Below are 18197 nucleotides of genomic sequence, written 5' to 3'. Positions count from 1 at the left end.
TTCCTAGGATTCAAAATTGAATTTAAACCTGTAAATAAACAAAGTTTAGGATTTTTAAAAGTTTTTAAAAACAAAGAAACTAATTTCTAGATTACTAATCATCACATGGTCATGACACTGACCACGTGAGCCTCTGTGAATTTTTTTTTATAGTCTATGGAAAAAGGTCAGTAAATTTTTCAACAAATCTTTTTACTAAAATTATTATACTGATAATATAATTAGATTTGTTTGTTCTGTTTATAAATATTACTATAAAGGCGAGATACAAAAAAACTAAATCTGACTGTAAATATAAATCACAATCCAAATCGGTTTATTCACCACCAAAATGTTTATTGGACCCTGTTAAGTTTCTCATCCTAAGTCAGAGTCATGTACAGAATTTGATCATGTGGTCTCTTAATAAGTGCATCTTATAAAAACACCTTAATTGCAACAATATACACACTAAAATACACAAACAGATGACACTCTCAGAGCTAAGATAGCTATGTTTCTGTACCACATATACACATTTTCTAATTAAAACACAATATATGCATTTAACACTTACAAAGCACACATTCAACAAGTTCTGGTCAATCCTTTGTGCAAACAATACACACACACTTGGAACAGACATAGATCACTGCAGAAATGTACAACATAATCCATGACTGTAGCATGCACATATTGATTTAAACAATACTTGTCTATAATCTCTGACCTATTTTGTTTTTGTACACTTCTTTAAATTGCTCTTTTCCCAAACTGAACTAACAGCACACTCCCTGACTTCAACTGTCAACTTTGTACTAACCCAGTTATTTTTAGACATCCTAACTTTGCAAGGACAAGTTAAAAATTGCATTGAGATTGGGGCACCCTAAAATGCAACAAGACTGCAATCTCACTGATGCACTATGAGGAAGTTTGAAATGTATATTAGGTTATAAAGGGCTTCATTAGAAGCTCACTGACAGCCTGTCTTGTCTTATAAGGTAAGAGTTCAGATTTGGGAGAGTGCTCATGGTTGGTTTGGTTAGAGCAATAAACTGGCTCAATACTATGATCACATGAACATAACAGTTTTTTTTCTTTTTGACCACATTATAAATATGTCACTTTTGTAAAAGATGCTCCATTCTTGGATTAATGAATGAGAAGCCAGCGAAAGCGCTCTGGTCCATGGAATCGATCAGGCCTTTCTCGCAGTGTGAGAGGCGGGGTTTCTCACTCAAAAACTCCCGGTCGAAGTTACTGCAGTCATTTGGAGCTTTCTGCAATTAGATAAAACCAGAAAAAAATTAGCAAACACAGAAAGACACACACACAAAAAAAAAGAGAAACGGATGTGAGAGGAAAAACATACCACTTTCGGCTTAAAGGGGGGCTCAACCTCTTTCCTTTCTAGAGCAGGCCAGTTGACAGTCTTGAAAAATTGGTGGCCTCGTATATTACCCACAATCCCTAAACGCCGTGAAGGGTCGCGCTCAAACAGCTGTGTTCAGGCGTAACATAAAAAAAAAAATAAAAAAAAGGTGTAATTGCAGAAATTCAATTTGCGTTGTCATTAATTAAATATATGTGCACGTGTACCCTTTCTAGCATGTCTCTAGTATCCACTGTGATCCAGCGGGGATAATGAGGTGTGTCCATTCGGATCGATTCAAACAACTCGTCCTCGTCGTCACCATGGAATGGAGACTGACCAATCAACATCTCGTAAATGAGCACGCCAAACGACCACCAGTCTACTGAGAATGAGTACTGCTGACCCAGCAGAATCTGTGATTTCCCACACACAAACACATCAAATCAGGACCAGGCCAATGTTGGTCTGAGAGTGAACCAACATCAAAGTGCATTTTATACCTCAGGAGCGATATAATCTGGAGTTCCACAGAAGGTTGTGGCCCGATTGTCCCCAAACACGTTCTCCTTACACATTCCAAAGTCAGCTATTTTTATGTGACCGTCTCCATCTAACATCACATTATCCAGCTTGAGATCCCTGACAAAAGGAGAGAGTAATAGTGAAAATTATCCTGAAAACTGTTCTGTGAATTGTTTCAGAGGTAAAATGGGGAAGTAATACATAATTAATACATCAACACAGTGGTGTGATTTTGTCTGTACCTGTAAATAATGCCTTTGGAATGGAGAAACTGCAGGCCACACACTATTTCAGCTGCATAGAACCTGGCAAGAGACGTTCAATACAAGACAAGTTCAAAACAATATTTCTGGTGCTCTCATATATATATATATTATATATATATATATTTATTAGGGGTGTGATGAGACACGAGATTGGGTTCACAAGAATGAGACGAAATGTTGTTTTTTTTTTTTTACACAGTATTTTAAAGAAATCCTCAATGACAAAATTCATGACTGGAAAAATAGTCTGCAGGTGCATTTTGAAATGTTTTAACTAATCATCTTGTAATGAATGTCATTTCAGTTCTACTTTCTGAGTATGAATTATCATATACATTGAAAGACAACAATATACAAGCACTGTAAAGTTTTGCCACAAACTCAACTGACTGGCTTCTCTCCTGTATGATTTCACATGAGTCTCTTCAGACCTTATTGTACATGGATTATGAGCTTCCAGAACTTCTGATTGAGGCTGTGTGTGACCTCCTAATTGAACTCCTTTCCACAAATTGAACATAGAAATAAAAACACTATAAATAACAAAAATAAATAAACATTTTTTCTTAGTCTCATTAAGTGTAATCAAAGTACTCTCTCAATATTTAAAGTGCAAACAGAGACCAGAGCTAAGAGGTGGTTCCAACTAAACAGCCCAGCCTAAGATAGGTTTGATATTGGGAGACAGGCTATTGTATGCAGCTTAATTTGTGCACATCAGGGAGCTCGTGTTTTACTTTCGCTTTACTTTTCGAATTCTCTGTGTATAGAGACCGGTGGTGTAGAGTGCACATTCTGCAAGATAAGACATTTATCAGACACTGAGGCTCTGTAGTGCAACGAATCCTCCACCATGGTCTTGTCAGTCATCTCGTGGTAAGTGAACTGTGATTCCTGCTGCACTGTGTGCGAGCAGAGCAGACATTTACAATAGTTTATAACTGAAGCGACTGTTATCCAACTGATTTAAATGGTTTTTATCTCTATAAAAAAAAAAAAGCAAAACGACAGTGGAGGCGGTGCCGAGGTAAGCACAGTAATTTTTTCTATGCTAATTTCACCCTCACGCTCCGTCATGGTGATATCACGAGACAGCTTTTCACACAACGAGAAATCTCATCACATTTTTATATTGCGAGATCTCGTCACACCCTTAATATATATATGGAATGCTCAGTAAATCAAGAGCTCACCAATATTTTTATATTATAGAAACTATTGTTATTTTGTATGCATATATGCATGACATACGTGGCTCTGTACAGATCAAAACGCCCCTTTTCCTGTATGTGAAACATCAGATCTCCTCCATTCAGATACTCCATCACAAAGAATAAGTGCTCCTGTTAGAGATAAACAAATTAAAGTAAACCATTTATAGCAAACAATTAATAAATGTTCATGACATTTACATTTACTTTTTGTTTGGTTCTGTCACATCAAGATTTAGACACCCTGCAGACCAAGAGGTGCTGTAGTTAAGTTCATAAATGGGGATTGGGTGACGTCCTTTGATTTTATGTGCCCTTATTTTAATAAGAAAATTTGATTTAAAATGAAAATTAATTTTATTGAAAACTTTTGGAATGTGGAAAACATCAATGATGATAATGTACTAAATGTGACGGGCATAACTGCATATATTTCAAGTGTTTGTGTGACTACTTTGTGGTTGTTTTTGTGTAAATGTATGTTTAGTGTACCTTGGTCTGAAAAGTGGAGTAGAGGTGTGTAAGAAACGGATTGTCCCAGGCTAGAGCCAACACTCGTTTTTCTACCATGGTGCACTCCACATCATCATCCATCAACACCACATCTTTCTTCAGCGCCTTCACCGCAAACCATTCACCAGTGCCCTTGAGCTCAGCCAAAAGCACCTGACAACAGAAAGATGATGAACATGTGTTTATGTGTGTGAGACCTTGAGCATGACTGTATCTAGCAGCTACTTAAAACTTACAGAAGGCTAAAAGGCTAAGTCAGGGAGCTTCCTACATAATCCTGTGACCCTCCACCATAACCACGTGACATAAGCAAAACGCATTACCTCCTTCATGTCTTCTACACTGTACATGTATGTGTGTGTGGGAAAGGGAGATTGTATGTTACCTTGCCAAAGCTTCCCTTGCCCAGGACTTTATGGAAAATGAAATGCTCAGCAGTGACACGTGTTTGGTGGGTGATTCGAGAGGGGGGGCGAGGACTCAAACCCTCCCATAGACGACCATAAGGAGCCACATCTGCAACATAGCTTTTCTGATAAATTGAAATCATCATTTTTATTGTTAGAATTACCACCATTTAAAACAAGCAATCTCACCATTAACATCAGTTCCTGGACTTTTGTTAAAATCCTGGTAAACAGCAACATCCTGCGAGTTGCTCTGTGAGTTGCTTTCAGGTCGCTTGGTGGATTTCTATGACAACACAAATATACACAAACCTTATTTCAATACTTTAATGCTGTTACGATTATATTTAGTGCCTCATAACTTGGGCTTGTGCAAACATTAATATATACACTTGAGACTTGAGTAAGAGCCTCTGCCAGTAGTTTCTGGTTGATGCCACACAAATTGGCCACTTTAGTCTGGCATTTATGATGGACATTCATGGAACAGTCTGAAAAAGAAGAGACAATTGCAAATATATAATCAAAGTCCAACCATTAAGTATAGCCAAAATAACAAAAATAAAGTGGCTTTTTTCCAAGTAAATATAGCTAGCCAGTTTACAGAGTTACTGACCAGTGAGCTGGTAACTATTAAGCATTTCTAAATATTAAAATGGTTTAAACTACAATGTAAAACACCAAAATAAGTTGTTAGTTAAATAAACCAAAAAGGGAATTAATGATATTAATTTTCATAGTTTTCCAGAGTTATATATAGGCCTCCTCTCACGCTGATTGGGTAGATTATCTGAACGTGCCCCTCCCGAACTTTGTTAATAAAACATAATTTGCAGTAAATTAGCAGGTTTGGCAAACTTTTGGGCCCTTATAATAAATACACTGTTCACATAGTATACTCACCCTCGCATTTGAGGCCCTGTTTGACAAGACCCCACAGCAGACTGCCGCAATGGTCACAAAAGGTGGGACTCATGTAGTTGTAGGTCTTAAAGCGATGTGGCATGTCAATCTTAAAACGCTCCTTCTGAAACTGTAGGCACACACACTTTAAATAACCCTGTCACAATAAAATAAAAAAAAAATAAAAAAATGCAATACAGAACATACCATGGTGTCTCGACTATTGGTTGCAGTGCCCGTGCACCTTCCAATAATTTTATCAATACACTTCTTGTGGATGGCTGCATTGCATTCTGGTGGAGAAAAACATTTTTTTTTTTTTTTTTTGGTGGGCTCGGGAACTAAGACAGGTTTTCAGAGGCTCTGTGTGTTCACAGTGTTGCTTTATTCTGGATAAAACACTTAAACGTTGAACAAAGGAAAGCAATCCAATCATGTATTTCCCCTTTTAGGGTACATTCTTACTAAAACATGTCTGTGGACATATGTGGGCAAGTATGTAAGATAATGGGAAAAAAAAAAAAAAAAAAAAAACAGCGAAATATACTCACGTCTGCACTTGTAACCTTGCTTGTTGAGACCCCTGGGCAGTAAAAGACAAAATTATATGTATGTCTGAGTTATAAACTTTTGATGTTATATAACTGAACATTCGGGACTGACCAAACAAAATCTCTGCAGACAGAGCAGAAAGTGGGCTGTCTGAAGAAGGTGGCGATGAACTCATGGTTTTTGATGAAGTGAATCTTAGCCTGTTTAATAGCTCCACGACGACGAGTGAGAGTCGGTGCCTCCTCTTCTGTTACTACTGACTGATGACACTCTGAGAGTGAAAGAGAAAAAACAAAACAGGATGGAAGCAGAATCAAGCTGATGGAATGAATTTTTTTGACAGTAAATTCATGAGATCTTTATGTCTTGAAAACAATTAATTATAATTTAAATATATTTAATAATTTAATGTTTTTTTTTTAATTCAGCTTTTACAATGCCTGTATTTTGTTCCATTCCATTACGTTTTGTCAAGCTGTTTTTGAACAAGCATACGCCACAAACGTCCCTTGAGAAACTTCCCACTAGGGTCAGGTGAATCCACCACCAGACTAATTATAATGTAAAGCCGTACAAGGCTGATTAGTCAACTAGTTGCTCAATCAACCCACAGACAAAATTACACTGAAAATACACTACTGTTTCAAAAGTATTCAGCAAGTATGCATTAAACTGATCAGAAAGTGGAAGACTTTTACATTGTTAAAATATTTGTATTTAAAATAACTGTTGTTCTTTTGAACTTGTTATTCAAAGAATCCTGAAAATGATTTTCACAAAAATAATAAGCAGTTCAACTGTGAAAATAAATGTTACTTGAGAAACAAATCAGCATATTAGAATGATTTCTGAAGAATCATGTGACACTGAAAACTGGAGTAATGGCTGCTGAAAATTCATCTTTTCTATTACAGAAAAAAAAAACATTGAAAAAATATAAAAATAGAAAATAGCTATTTTAAATTGTAATAATATTTCACAAGATTACAGTTTTTACTTTAATATTAAAACAAACAAACAAACAAACAAGAAAAACATGGTGAGCATTAGAGACTTTCTTTCAAAAACATTTTAAAAATATATTAAATGACCCTAAACTTTTAAACAGTAGTGCACATTATTTTGCACATCCAAGAACATTATTACAAACAAATGGAAAATCTGCAGTGGAACATTTTGAATTTTAAAAACAATAAAACACAAAAAAGAGGAGCAATGGACAGACTGTTTGAAGAAGACAGTGTAATGCAGGGAAGAGCTGTTGTGACATGTTCAGCAGAGACATTCCTGTGCACAGAACTTTAAAGGGAGTCCAAATGGATTCAAACACACCCATACACACGTGATCAGATAAGCATGACCCCTCCCAAAGCTAACGGCAAAAGGTTCAAGCAGGGCTTTAAATAAAAAAAAATAAAAATAAAAAATAAAATGTACATTGAGAAGGAGCTCAAGGGAGGCACTAAGGTGAAACGCCCGTGTCCCATACTGACACACTAACTGCTTGAGCATAATATGCATAACTCCCTTTAAATCTAGCCCTTTTCATGAAAATGTCATTTCTATGAGAGCAGCAAGTGAGAGTATGTCTTACCTGTATCTAAATCCTCCAAAAAGAACTGTACAGACATCATAACTTTCCCTGAAGGCTGCAAATCAACCTGAAAATGAAGTGAGACTTTATAACATAACCTGTGAAAATGCAAACACTGGCACTACATGACAATAAATAGACAACCACATACCCAAAATTCAGCACGTCCGTTTGCCTTCTTGCATCTTTCAGCCAAAACAGACACACCTACAGTAACTTCTGCTAAAGGTTCCTCTGCGGTTCTCATGAGTAGTATTTGTATGACACGTCCCTCATAAATATGTGCATCAAAACTGGATCGCCAAGCAGGATACATGGTGGGCTTCTTCTGGATCAATGTTTTTCCTCGCTCTTAAATGGAAAAGGGGATATTTTGTGATCAGGAATAACCCATTGGATAATGGTTGGAATTCAATACTAGTATACTTCACATATGGTATACTACAAAATATTTTAAAAAGAATTATGTGAAGCAGTATGCAAAAAGCAGTAATAAACATTTCAGTTCATACTGTAGTACGACCTCATTATGTTGCATGTTAAATTCAAAGAGTAGCGGTTGGGATTTTTAATAAAAATGAGTAACAAAAAAGAAAACATAACTTTTGACGTTTTTTAACAATAATCAGCCAGAAAAATGTTATTAAAAATTGCAAGTGATATCGCTTTCAGTCACATGGAAATGAAGGTCAAGTCAGGGTTCATTGCAGTGTGGGAAACAATATTTTGTGCCGTTCTAAACTACTCATTTGGCAAAATGAAATAGGTAATTCAGTTTATGCAGATGGAGGATTTGCATGTTGTTCCATGTACACACAGTATACTGCAAAAACAGAATGAGAAGCATGGCAGTATGCCATTCCAAACATAGCAACGCACTTGAAACCCCCATTACACACACACACACACACACACACACACACACATGCATATATTTACTCACCAGTGCTGAGAGCTTCCTTCATTTTGACGGCACAGAATGGTGCCTCAGTCATTGGCGAGAATGTGCCAAGATCATAGGCATTAAAAGTAATTCTCAGGAAAGGGGCCATGGCAACCCCTCAGGCACAGCCTAAAAAAGACACAGAAAACCAAAATTCTTATGACTTTACTAATGTGTTAGGTGATATGTTCAGTAAGAAAGCAATACATCAGCATTTAGGAATAAGGAAATCAAAACAAAAATATTACTTCATTATCAATTTATTTTAGAACTGCTAATATCATTATGTTGTAATTATATTTACTCATAAACACAAGACTATACATTGTTTATGCTAGCACATGTGCCTGCAGAGGAAATTTAGTCTCATTATTAGGGATCTTGGTGTTAATTTCTGTCTGTTCTGTCATTAAATCTAATAGTAGCTCTATTGCTCTCTTAGTAGTTTCATAATACTTTGTTACTTACGTTTTGTATTCAATTAGCATCAAAAATAGTCATCCACCCTCTTTCTGACCTTTAGCATTAAGCGGGCCATTTTTTCTGCTGCGCCTTTAAGGCTTCTATGTAAACGCCCTCTTTAGATGTAAATGAGGTTGAGTGCTTTGCAGTATTTTCTCAAGAGCAGTGAATTTGCTACAGCTCTGTTGGTCTCTTTTTGGTTCAGAAAACAATCCATGCTGAAATGATCAGACTGACATGATGATAGTGACCATGGGAAAAAAAAAAAAAAAAAAAACTTGAACTGCAGTTTCGAACACTGGGATTCTTTAGAAGGATATGCAGAGTGACGGGTGCTACACACAACCAAAACCATCACAGTTTAACTCTTCTCATTAGTATTTCCAGAGTTTAGGAGTAAAAGTATCCTACTTCCTTCTTATTACCCCACTGTGAATGGGTGGACCAAGTTTCTAAGTACCAAATACACACTGACAGGGAAATGGAGGCGTTCATCAGGAGGTGTCAGAATATTAGAAGGTGTTTTAGGAATAAAGATGAAGTTTTAAAGGGTTAGTTCACCCAAAAATGAAAATTCTGTCATTAATTACTCACCCTCATGTCGTTCCACACCCGTAAGACCTTCATTCATCTTTGGAACACAAATTAAGATATTTTTGATAAAATCCGATGCCTCAGTGAGGCCTGCTTTGCCAGCAAGATAATTAACACTTCCAGAAAGTTACTAAAGACATATTTAAAACAGTTCATGTGAGTACAGTGGTTCAACCTTAAAGTTATGAAGCGACGAGAATACTGTTTGTGCACCAAAAAAACAAAATAATGACTTTATTCAACAATATCTAGTGATGGGCGATTTCAAAACACCGCTTCATGAAGTTTCGAAGCTTTACGAATCTTTTGTTTGGAGTCAGTGGTTCGGAGCGTGTATCAAACTGCCAAAGTCACGTAATCAGTAAACGAGGCTTCGTTACGTCAGATTTCAATGGTTCACCACTCGGGGGCGTGATTTTGGCAGTTTGATACAAGCTCCGAACCACTGATTCGAAAAAAATTCACACAAAATTATTCTCGTCGCTTCATAACATTAAGGTTGAACCACTGTAGTCACATGAACTGTTTTAAATATGTCTTTAGTAGCTTTCTGAGCATTTGAAAATGTTAATTATCTTACTGGCAATGAAGGCCTCGCTGAGACATCGGAGTGAGTAATTAATGACAGAATTTTCATTTTTGGGTGAACTAACCCTTTAAGTATATCAAAGTTTATTCTCTGAGCATCTGTATACTGTGTGTATCAAAGTCCATTTCAAAAGATTTAAATTTCATGTGATTTGACACATTTGTCTGTGTGTAAAACTGGTTAACCTACAATATCATTGGTCAAACAAATAGCTACTAACAAGTTTGTGAGATCTGCATTTGCTTTTTTGTGATTTGTTCAAAGCACTTTAAATCCAACTCCAATCAATACGATTAAGTAAAAATATTTAATTGCAAATTAATCCTTTTTGCTAAGGCTTCCTGGTTTAATTCTCATGCAGCAGGACCATGTAGAGAAAGGGCTTCTGGTAATCTGTAACATTGGTCATCCCTTCAATCCCCAATTGTCTCTACATTATCTTGCTTTATTATAATGCATCAAAACAGTTGGAACATGACCCAGAGGAGGTTTATAGGTTATGATAATAACTGACCCTAAAATTGATAGGTCTTGTATAATGTCAGGACTCCACCCACTTCTGTCGAAAGCCAATGACATGAGTCAGGCTGTGACTGCAACATAGAAGCTTCATAACAAACCTGAAAGTTGTGTTCAGCGGACTTCAGACCGTATTACTACTACAGAGTGTGTAAGAATAAGAAAGACAAGGAGAGAGAAATTTGAACAGTCAACACACCCACACACACACACACACACACACACACACACACAAAAACACACACACATTTCTGCTGTAGTTCAATTATGAAGTGCACTTGTTGAAACATGTCAGTAACCAGCACAGAAATGTTCAAACAAGTTGCAGCATCTCAATCTAAAAACCTAAATCTGTGCTTATGTGTGTGCTAGCGAAATCAGTTGTGTTGAAGCCCGTGTCAATAACAAGCTTGCAGCACAGTACAAAATCGATTCTGAAATAATCCATGACACATCAGAGTCTCTCTTAGAAAGATTCACACAAACACACACACACACACACATATTAAATCCTGTCTATGCCTGATTCTTCAGCTAAAAAAGACTAGAAGAGCCTGAGCAACAAGTCTGTGCTATTGTGTGAAAAAGAGAGCAATATTGAAAAGGAGAGAGATAGTGAGGGTGGGATGATGGGTAGGCAGATGTGGTTAACAGGCTTCATGTACTTTTATGAAAATACTTTAAACATAACGGCATTTAAATAAGTATTAAGAGAGTGTTTGTACTCTTAAACCTTATGATAAGCCATAACATGAGCTGAAACATTTATAAGGGTGTTAGAAGTGTGTGTTTGCGTGTGCATGGCTTTGTTAGGTATGCGTCACTAGTACAATTGCAACAAAACAATAATCCTATAATAAGTATTGAACTTAAAGGGATAGTCCACCCATAAAATTAAAATCCTATCATAATTTACTCACCCTCATGTCGATCCAATCCAAACATGTATGATGTTTTTTTTCTGCAGAACACAAAAGATATTTTGAAGAATGTTGCTAACCAAACAGTTTTGGTTCCATTGACTGTTTTTGTCCATATAATGTAAGTCAATGAGAACCTCAACTGTTTAGCTACCAACATTCTTCAAAATATCATTTTTTCTATGTTCCACAGAAAAAAGAAAGTCATACCACTTTGGAATGACATGAGGGTGACTAAATGTTGATAGAATTTTCATTAAGTTTTTAGGTTGACTATTCCTTTAACACCCTCAAGTTGCTCCAAACCTGTATGAATTTCTTTGTTCTGCTGAACACAAAGGAAGATATTTTGAAGAATGTCAGTAACCAAACAGTTAATGGGGCACCATTGTATTATTTTTTTCCACACTATAAGAAGTCAATGGTACACCACAACTGTTTGATTTCAAACATTCTTCAAAATAATTTCTTTTGTGTTCAGCAGAACAAAGAAATTCATACTGGTTTGGAACAACATAAGGGTGAGTAAATGATGACAGTATTTTCATTTTTGGGTGAACTATCCCTTTAAGAATGGCCTCATTGACTTGAGCCAGTAAGCAACCACCGAGAAACCACCCAGGGCACCCTAGTACCCATACTGCAATCAGAAGACCAACCGCAGTGCAGAAATCTTGTTGCGCATAAAGTAAAACATAACGAAATCTCCCATCTGATGAAATTATCATTATGTTACCAAACTCACCATAACTTGTTGCTTTAAAGTGCATGAAATACACAATCTAAGAATGTACTTCACATAATCTTGCTGATAGTTAGTTTCTTGCAAGGCATTTCTGAGGTCTTTCTGTTTATTTAGTTAACATTGATGTCAACAGGAGCAGCAGGTTTCATCACTTATGTCCACAGTCATACACACACCATCTAATGTACGGGACAGGAAGGAACTATCGACACCCATGAACAGAATGAAAGAGTGGTATGGTGTAAACTGTTCAACCACAGCAGGATGTGTGTCTCCACTGCAAACAGTTATCACGTCAACCACATGCTAGCTTAGTGATGGATAGTTAATATTAAAGGAAACATGACAGAGGTGAAATCTATCAACAAATCATCAACAACAACTAAAAACAGTAGATAATTGCTTTAAAATGTAACAACCATTTCTACCATGCCAACATACACACACATTTAGTCATCTCAACTAGAACCACGCTCCATCTGTTTTGTATATTAGATCAATAATCATTGATATTTTGTAGAGGAGCGTGTCAGTGTTATTTTAGAGCCCTCAATGTCATCAATTGGGGCTATTTATGGACTATGAACAAGGGAAATGTAAAAAAATATATATAATATAATAAAAAAAATATATATTTTTTTTTACTAACAGTTTTGTAACAAACCATCTAATGCCTGTAGCCAACATCACAGGCGCGTGCATCATTTTTGGATATCAACAGCTCGAAACTCGCCTATAACGTATAGCTAAAATGCTCTCTAGGTAGGTCACTAGGTTGAGACACAACCTCTATTGCCTTTTCAACTACTTAAGAGTTGTTGTATAGCAAGACAAAGTGCGGAAAAAACGATTCTGTCAAGGTCCAGTAGACAGCAGCGTACATGACAGTTATGTGAAACCGCGGTTTGCACTGCGCCCTTTTCATATCATTCTAATAGTCTACATATATGTTAAAGGTTTTTTTGAGAAACATAAAGCCATATAAAACATTGAGCAGAGGGATTGAGGTCTGGTGTATCTATAAAACACACAGACTGCCTCTGCGCGCGGCGCTCGAATCAGTTCAGTGCATCAATCGGAAAAACAGCGAAGAAAACGAAACGCAAAATTACCAAAGTTCTGACACGACCAAGCAATATTCGATTAAAAAACCCAAGAAGTGATGTGTAACTTCTTACCTTTCTTCTGGAAGAAACGGACTTTTCTCTGAAGCGCCTGCTTTCTTTGGTGATTGAGTCGTTTGAGGAAGTACAAATCGCTCGTGGAGTTCTGAGTAAAAGTAGGGCGGAGTGACGTCGCACAGGTGCTCTCTTTCTGCGCGCGATCCCTCTTCTGTCTCACGCGCGCTCTCTCAGATGCCTGTATAAGCCACTGCACTGAACAGAGAGCACAGGTGCGCTTGTAGAGTCCGTAACAGTACAGCCAGTGTGTATGTGAGTGACCTCTTTGGCGGTGTACCTCTAGATGCCCCACTATTGATGGCGTGCATATGGCAAGCCATTTGAGCATTTATTCTTTATTTCATTTATTTAGTTTTTAGCAGGGTCTCCCAAACCATTATAGACATTGAGGGGGACAATATTTGATATTCTTGATGCTGCTCTTCTGTTCTAAAATTATGCACCACTCTCAGTGTTGTTAGGATGACAAAAAGTTCATTTTTAGGATGGTCTGTTTCAGCTGTCTAACAGCCCTGTCAATATGAAAATGACTGATATGGCCAGTTAAATCAAAAAAGCCGGGTTTTCCTGTTTACAGAAGCTGAATGTAATTTCCAGCACAGCGCTTTAGTTTTAACAATTAAAGAGTGTGAGGTAAGAAGTAGCTATATATTTAATATTCGACAACTGTTTTTGCGACAGTAATATCCAGTGATGCAAGCTATTCAACTGTTTTGTCAACTTTGCCGCTTTGAATGGAAAATAGCTTATATCATTTATGTGATTCATAATAGGCTATAATTTGTAATTGAAAGTGACAAGACAAGAAACATTAACAGAGCCAGCATATTAGACAAACTAATGAGTGTGTACATATTTTAAAATAAAAATATTATATTGTAATATTTGTAAATTATTAAACATTACAATAAATAATTATTTTACTAATATTTTATTTCCTTTTTCTTTATTCCCTTTAAATCCTTAAATTTTTTAATTCCTCCAAAAAAAAAGTCCCCCCTTAGAGTGATGCAGGTATGACGTCAGAACCCGGATGACTAATTCGCCTCTGGTTCCTTCGAGATTTTCCTGTGGGGTTTTTCAATTTATGAGTAAAATAAAGACTGCGCTAAAGATAACTTGGCAATACATTTAGGTTTTGTTCTTTTATGGTTATGGCCTTATTTACTAGTAACTATTCCAATAGTTGTTAATATATATTTTAGCTAGTAGTGGCTAGTAGCAAAAGAGTGTAGTTTAAAATGAAGAAGTAAGTCACTATTAAAAGTAGTGACTTGGAATATTGGAGTAGCCTACTAGTACTTAGTTACTAGTGAGATTTAAAAAGATACTAACACTACTACTTTTGTAGCCTAATTAAAACTAAGTAGGCCCAGTAACATAAAAATAGATGCTATTTAATGAATACATTTTAAAACAGCTTGCCACATATGCCAAAATTATGTTCACAGCTAGACACACATGCAAAGAGGAACAGTGCTGATTTATAGATAGTTTACTCAGATGCATTGAGATGAGGAACAGACCATGTGTCTGGTTTCTATATTGTGTCCATGAAATATTATCTATAAAACATATGCTGAAAGGTCAAATAACTGTGGGTGTGGAGGATGCAAAAATGTGAAAATCTACATCCTTCTCTGTGTGTGTGCGTGTGCTTGTAGTCTTGTCCTGCTTTCCTTCTCTTGGTCCGCAGTGCTGTGGAGTGTATGTCCTAGATTTAAGTGTGTGGGTGAGTTTTAAAAAAAGCAAAGAAACAACAGTATGTTGCAGAGCCTATGTGTGTGTATATCTGGTGCAGAACTGGAGGTGGTGAAGGGGCTGTTTTGCTACCCCTTGGCTGATCAAGCAGATCTACACAGATAAGCGGTATATTGTTATGTGTAATATAAAAACCCAAAGTACCAATTAAATGATATTTAATCATTTGTCTTTGTTTTGTTTGTTTGTGAAAAGAATATTAGATGAACAGCCCAACAAAGCACATGGATGATGGGGCACTGAGAGAGAAGTTTACATTGCTACATAAACTTTGCATCTGTCACACTCTCTCTCTCACACATACTATAAACAGTTAAGTGATACCTTATATGTCAGTTTTCAGCAGTAAAACAGAAGCCACATTTCTTCCTCTTCTCACCACAAACCAACGAAGAGAGTATAATACTTTGAAACGTTTTTAGTGGAATTACACATGTAAGGTAAGATGAACAGCCCCAAATAAAAGGGAAGTGGAAATATGAAGAAAAAAAGTATTTTTATAGAGATGAGTTTATTTCCTGCGTATTAATAGTAGATCAGGCCAACTGACATGATTTACAAAATGAGAGTTTCCATATATATATATATATATATATATGCCATTATGCACGGACTGGGTAATTTACCTAGAAAAGATCAAGAAAAGAACAGATAACGCTTTTATGTATTGTAGGAAAAAGAGGGATCTTTTCCTCCCCCCTCTCTTTATCTCTCTGCTGCAATGCAGAGGAACATAAAGCCCAAAAGTGTCATGACAATGTCATTGTGACACTGCCATGGAATCATACACACACATTTTCTGTGCCTCTCTATCACTCTAGATCTTCAGTCAAATTGTCTTGTTCTAGAAATATGAAAGACTAAAATCCTGTTAGTAATATGTCTCACCTTTGACCTTTACAGATATTACAGTACACACAACTGTTACAATTTACTGTTTACAGTTAATTTATCTACACTCCTGGGCAAAAGAAAAAAAGGGCCAAGCCAAAAATGGCAAATTATATTTAGTGGTATTTTAATTTAAAAAAATTAGCAAGGATTGCACAAATACGATAGATAAAGTAACATATCACAGAATATCCTCACCTTTTGTCTTCTTTAAATGTTTAAGCTGTGTGGGTAAACTTGCAGGCAGGAAGAAGAGTCATTGTTTTTCCACTTAATGTTAATGGCTTCAAACAGTTCATGTGCAGTAGAAAAATGTCTCCCAGTTCGTTTAATGTGAGACCAAAAATTCACTACAGGGTTCAAATCTGGATTCTGACCAGGCCAAAATATGAACCTGATGGACTTGTTCTCAAGCCACTTCTTGGTTGTCTTTGCAATTTGGGCAGGAGCATCGTCTTGTTGAAAAATAATAATGATCATTCCTCTTTAGATAACAACTTTTCAGTTGTGAGAAAGCAAGCCATTCTGCAATATTCTCCTGTACTCAAAAGCATTAAATGACTTTTCACAGTGAAGTAGCTCACCAATGCCAGCAGCTAAAAAGACTCCCCACAAAAATGACACCTCTTCCTCCGTGCTTCACTGTGGCAGAGATGCATCTATTATTATATTTCAGCTTTTCGAAGATTTTGTTTCATTGTGATTCATCACTCCACTCAAACTTCTCAAATTCTGCCAAAAACTTCATTGTGTCTTTGATGTTTTTTCTGAGACAGTAATGGCTTTTTAAGTGGTGCATTTGCTTAAATTTTGATAATTTCCTGACTGATAATGTTTAGCCATTTTTGTCTTGGCCCATTTATTTTATTTTTTTTGAAGAGCCATGCACTTCACTATGCCAATGTAGGCAAAATAAGTCGACTTTGTTTAATAGATCTCAGTGAGAAAGGTGAAGTGGGTTGGGCTACAAACAGGCAAATAGAGATGTTTTGATTAACAGTAAGTTCACCCAAAAATGTGTCATCATTTACTTACCCTCAAGCTGTTTCAAACCTGTATGAGTTTCTTTCATCTGTTGAACAAAAAAGAAGACATTTTTGGAAGAATTTTGGTAACCAGACAGTTGATATTAGCCATTGACTTCTATAGTTTATTTTTCCTAAGGAGTCAAGGGAAGGGTCCCCTTCCCTTGACCCCCTGTCATACAGAGACCACACCCAACTGCAGATCCATTCCATTATGGAACGCCTATACTTTTCCCAATCCAATTTCTTGATGTAAACTATTTTTCAAAAGTCATGTTTTCTTGTTTAATCCTTAAAAAAGGATTTATGTTAAGACCTATTTTAGAACCTGTGGTAAAAATGAAAACACAAACCTTGGTCAGTGAAGTGCATAGTTGCATCAACTATACATACACTCCTGCAAGAGAATAATTTGTCCACTTTAACAAAGAAACTGCAAATTAGGAACAGAATGATGCAAATTGCTTTTTCTAACATACCTCACTGCTGATTCAGTTCTTGAGAAGCTGTTCACTGCAGAGCCACGGGTGGAGCTTAAAGTCCAGCTCCCCCTCTCTAGATGTAATTTGGGCATAATGGGTGGAGCTAGAAGGTCCAACCATACCCTAACCCTACCCATAACTCTATCCCTCCACCCATTAGATCCACAGAGGTGCAGCAGGACTAACAAGCTCAACCCATAAGGTACAGAGAGGGGGAGCTCGATCCAACCTTGGTCCATCCATCTCACGTGCAATGCAACCGAAAAAACTTGCCAATTGCTATGCAGGACACATTTTGAGATATTAAGGAGATTTTTACAACCTCCTTTAGAATTTCTGATTATGTAGATGCATGGTATCTAACAAGCAGGAACAATGATTAATTGGTGGAAGATTTTGCACGAGTGTAGGCCGATATCGTATATTGTAAGCTCAAGTAATGCAGTTGGTTTCAACCAGTACAATCACACACACACACATAAATATATATATACATAGACACACACACAGTCTAAGCTTATGTATATGGTTTCAGAAAGGAAAAAAGGGGAGCATGTAAGGCAGAATGGACAATGAATAGCTTGAGATCAAAGTGACTTGGGAGAAAAAGAAAATAGAAAAGAAAGGATAGAGGAAGGTAAAATGATGAATGTCTCTCTTATTTGGGACAAGGTGTCCGTAACTTTCAGGTACTCCAGAAAACAAACTCCTCTCATCCTTGCTCTCTCACTCTGTTCTGGGTCACATTGTCTCCTGGGAA

General features: G+C 36.7%; 1 protein-coding gene across 1 annotated transcript; it reads right to left on the bottom strand.

Moving 5' to 3' along the window:
• Positions 1 to 315: 315 nt before the first annotated feature.
• On the bottom strand, positions 316 to 13538 carry prkcda (protein kinase C, delta a). Its single transcript, XM_051896355.1, has 18 exons — positions 13276 to 13538; positions 8269 to 8397; positions 7477 to 7676; positions 7326 to 7392; positions 5843 to 6002; positions 5731 to 5762; positions 5387 to 5472; positions 5180 to 5309; positions 4667 to 4767; positions 4466 to 4562; positions 4255 to 4385; positions 3849 to 4022; positions 3397 to 3488; positions 2122 to 2184; positions 1858 to 1996; positions 1582 to 1770; positions 1355 to 1483; positions 316 to 1262 (listed from the first exon to the last, which is right to left on the bottom strand). Exons 2-18 carry the CDS (start codon positions 8375 to 8377, stop codon positions 1104 to 1106), a joined length of 2058 nt encoding a protein of 685 aa, XP_051752315.1. The 5' UTR covers positions 8378 to 8397; positions 13276 to 13538; the 3' UTR covers positions 316 to 1103.
• Positions 13539 to 18197: the final 4659 nt, after the last annotated feature.

The sequence above is a fragment of the Ctenopharyngodon idella genome, chromosome 6, assembly GCF_019924925.1.
Source record: "Ctenopharyngodon idella isolate HZGC_01 chromosome 6, HZGC01, whole genome shotgun sequence".
NCBI lineage: Eukaryota > Metazoa > Chordata > Actinopteri > Cypriniformes > Xenocyprididae > Ctenopharyngodon > Ctenopharyngodon idella.
Note: the sequence above shows the minus strand (reverse complement) of the source record. Positions and strands in the feature narration are given on the sequence as shown.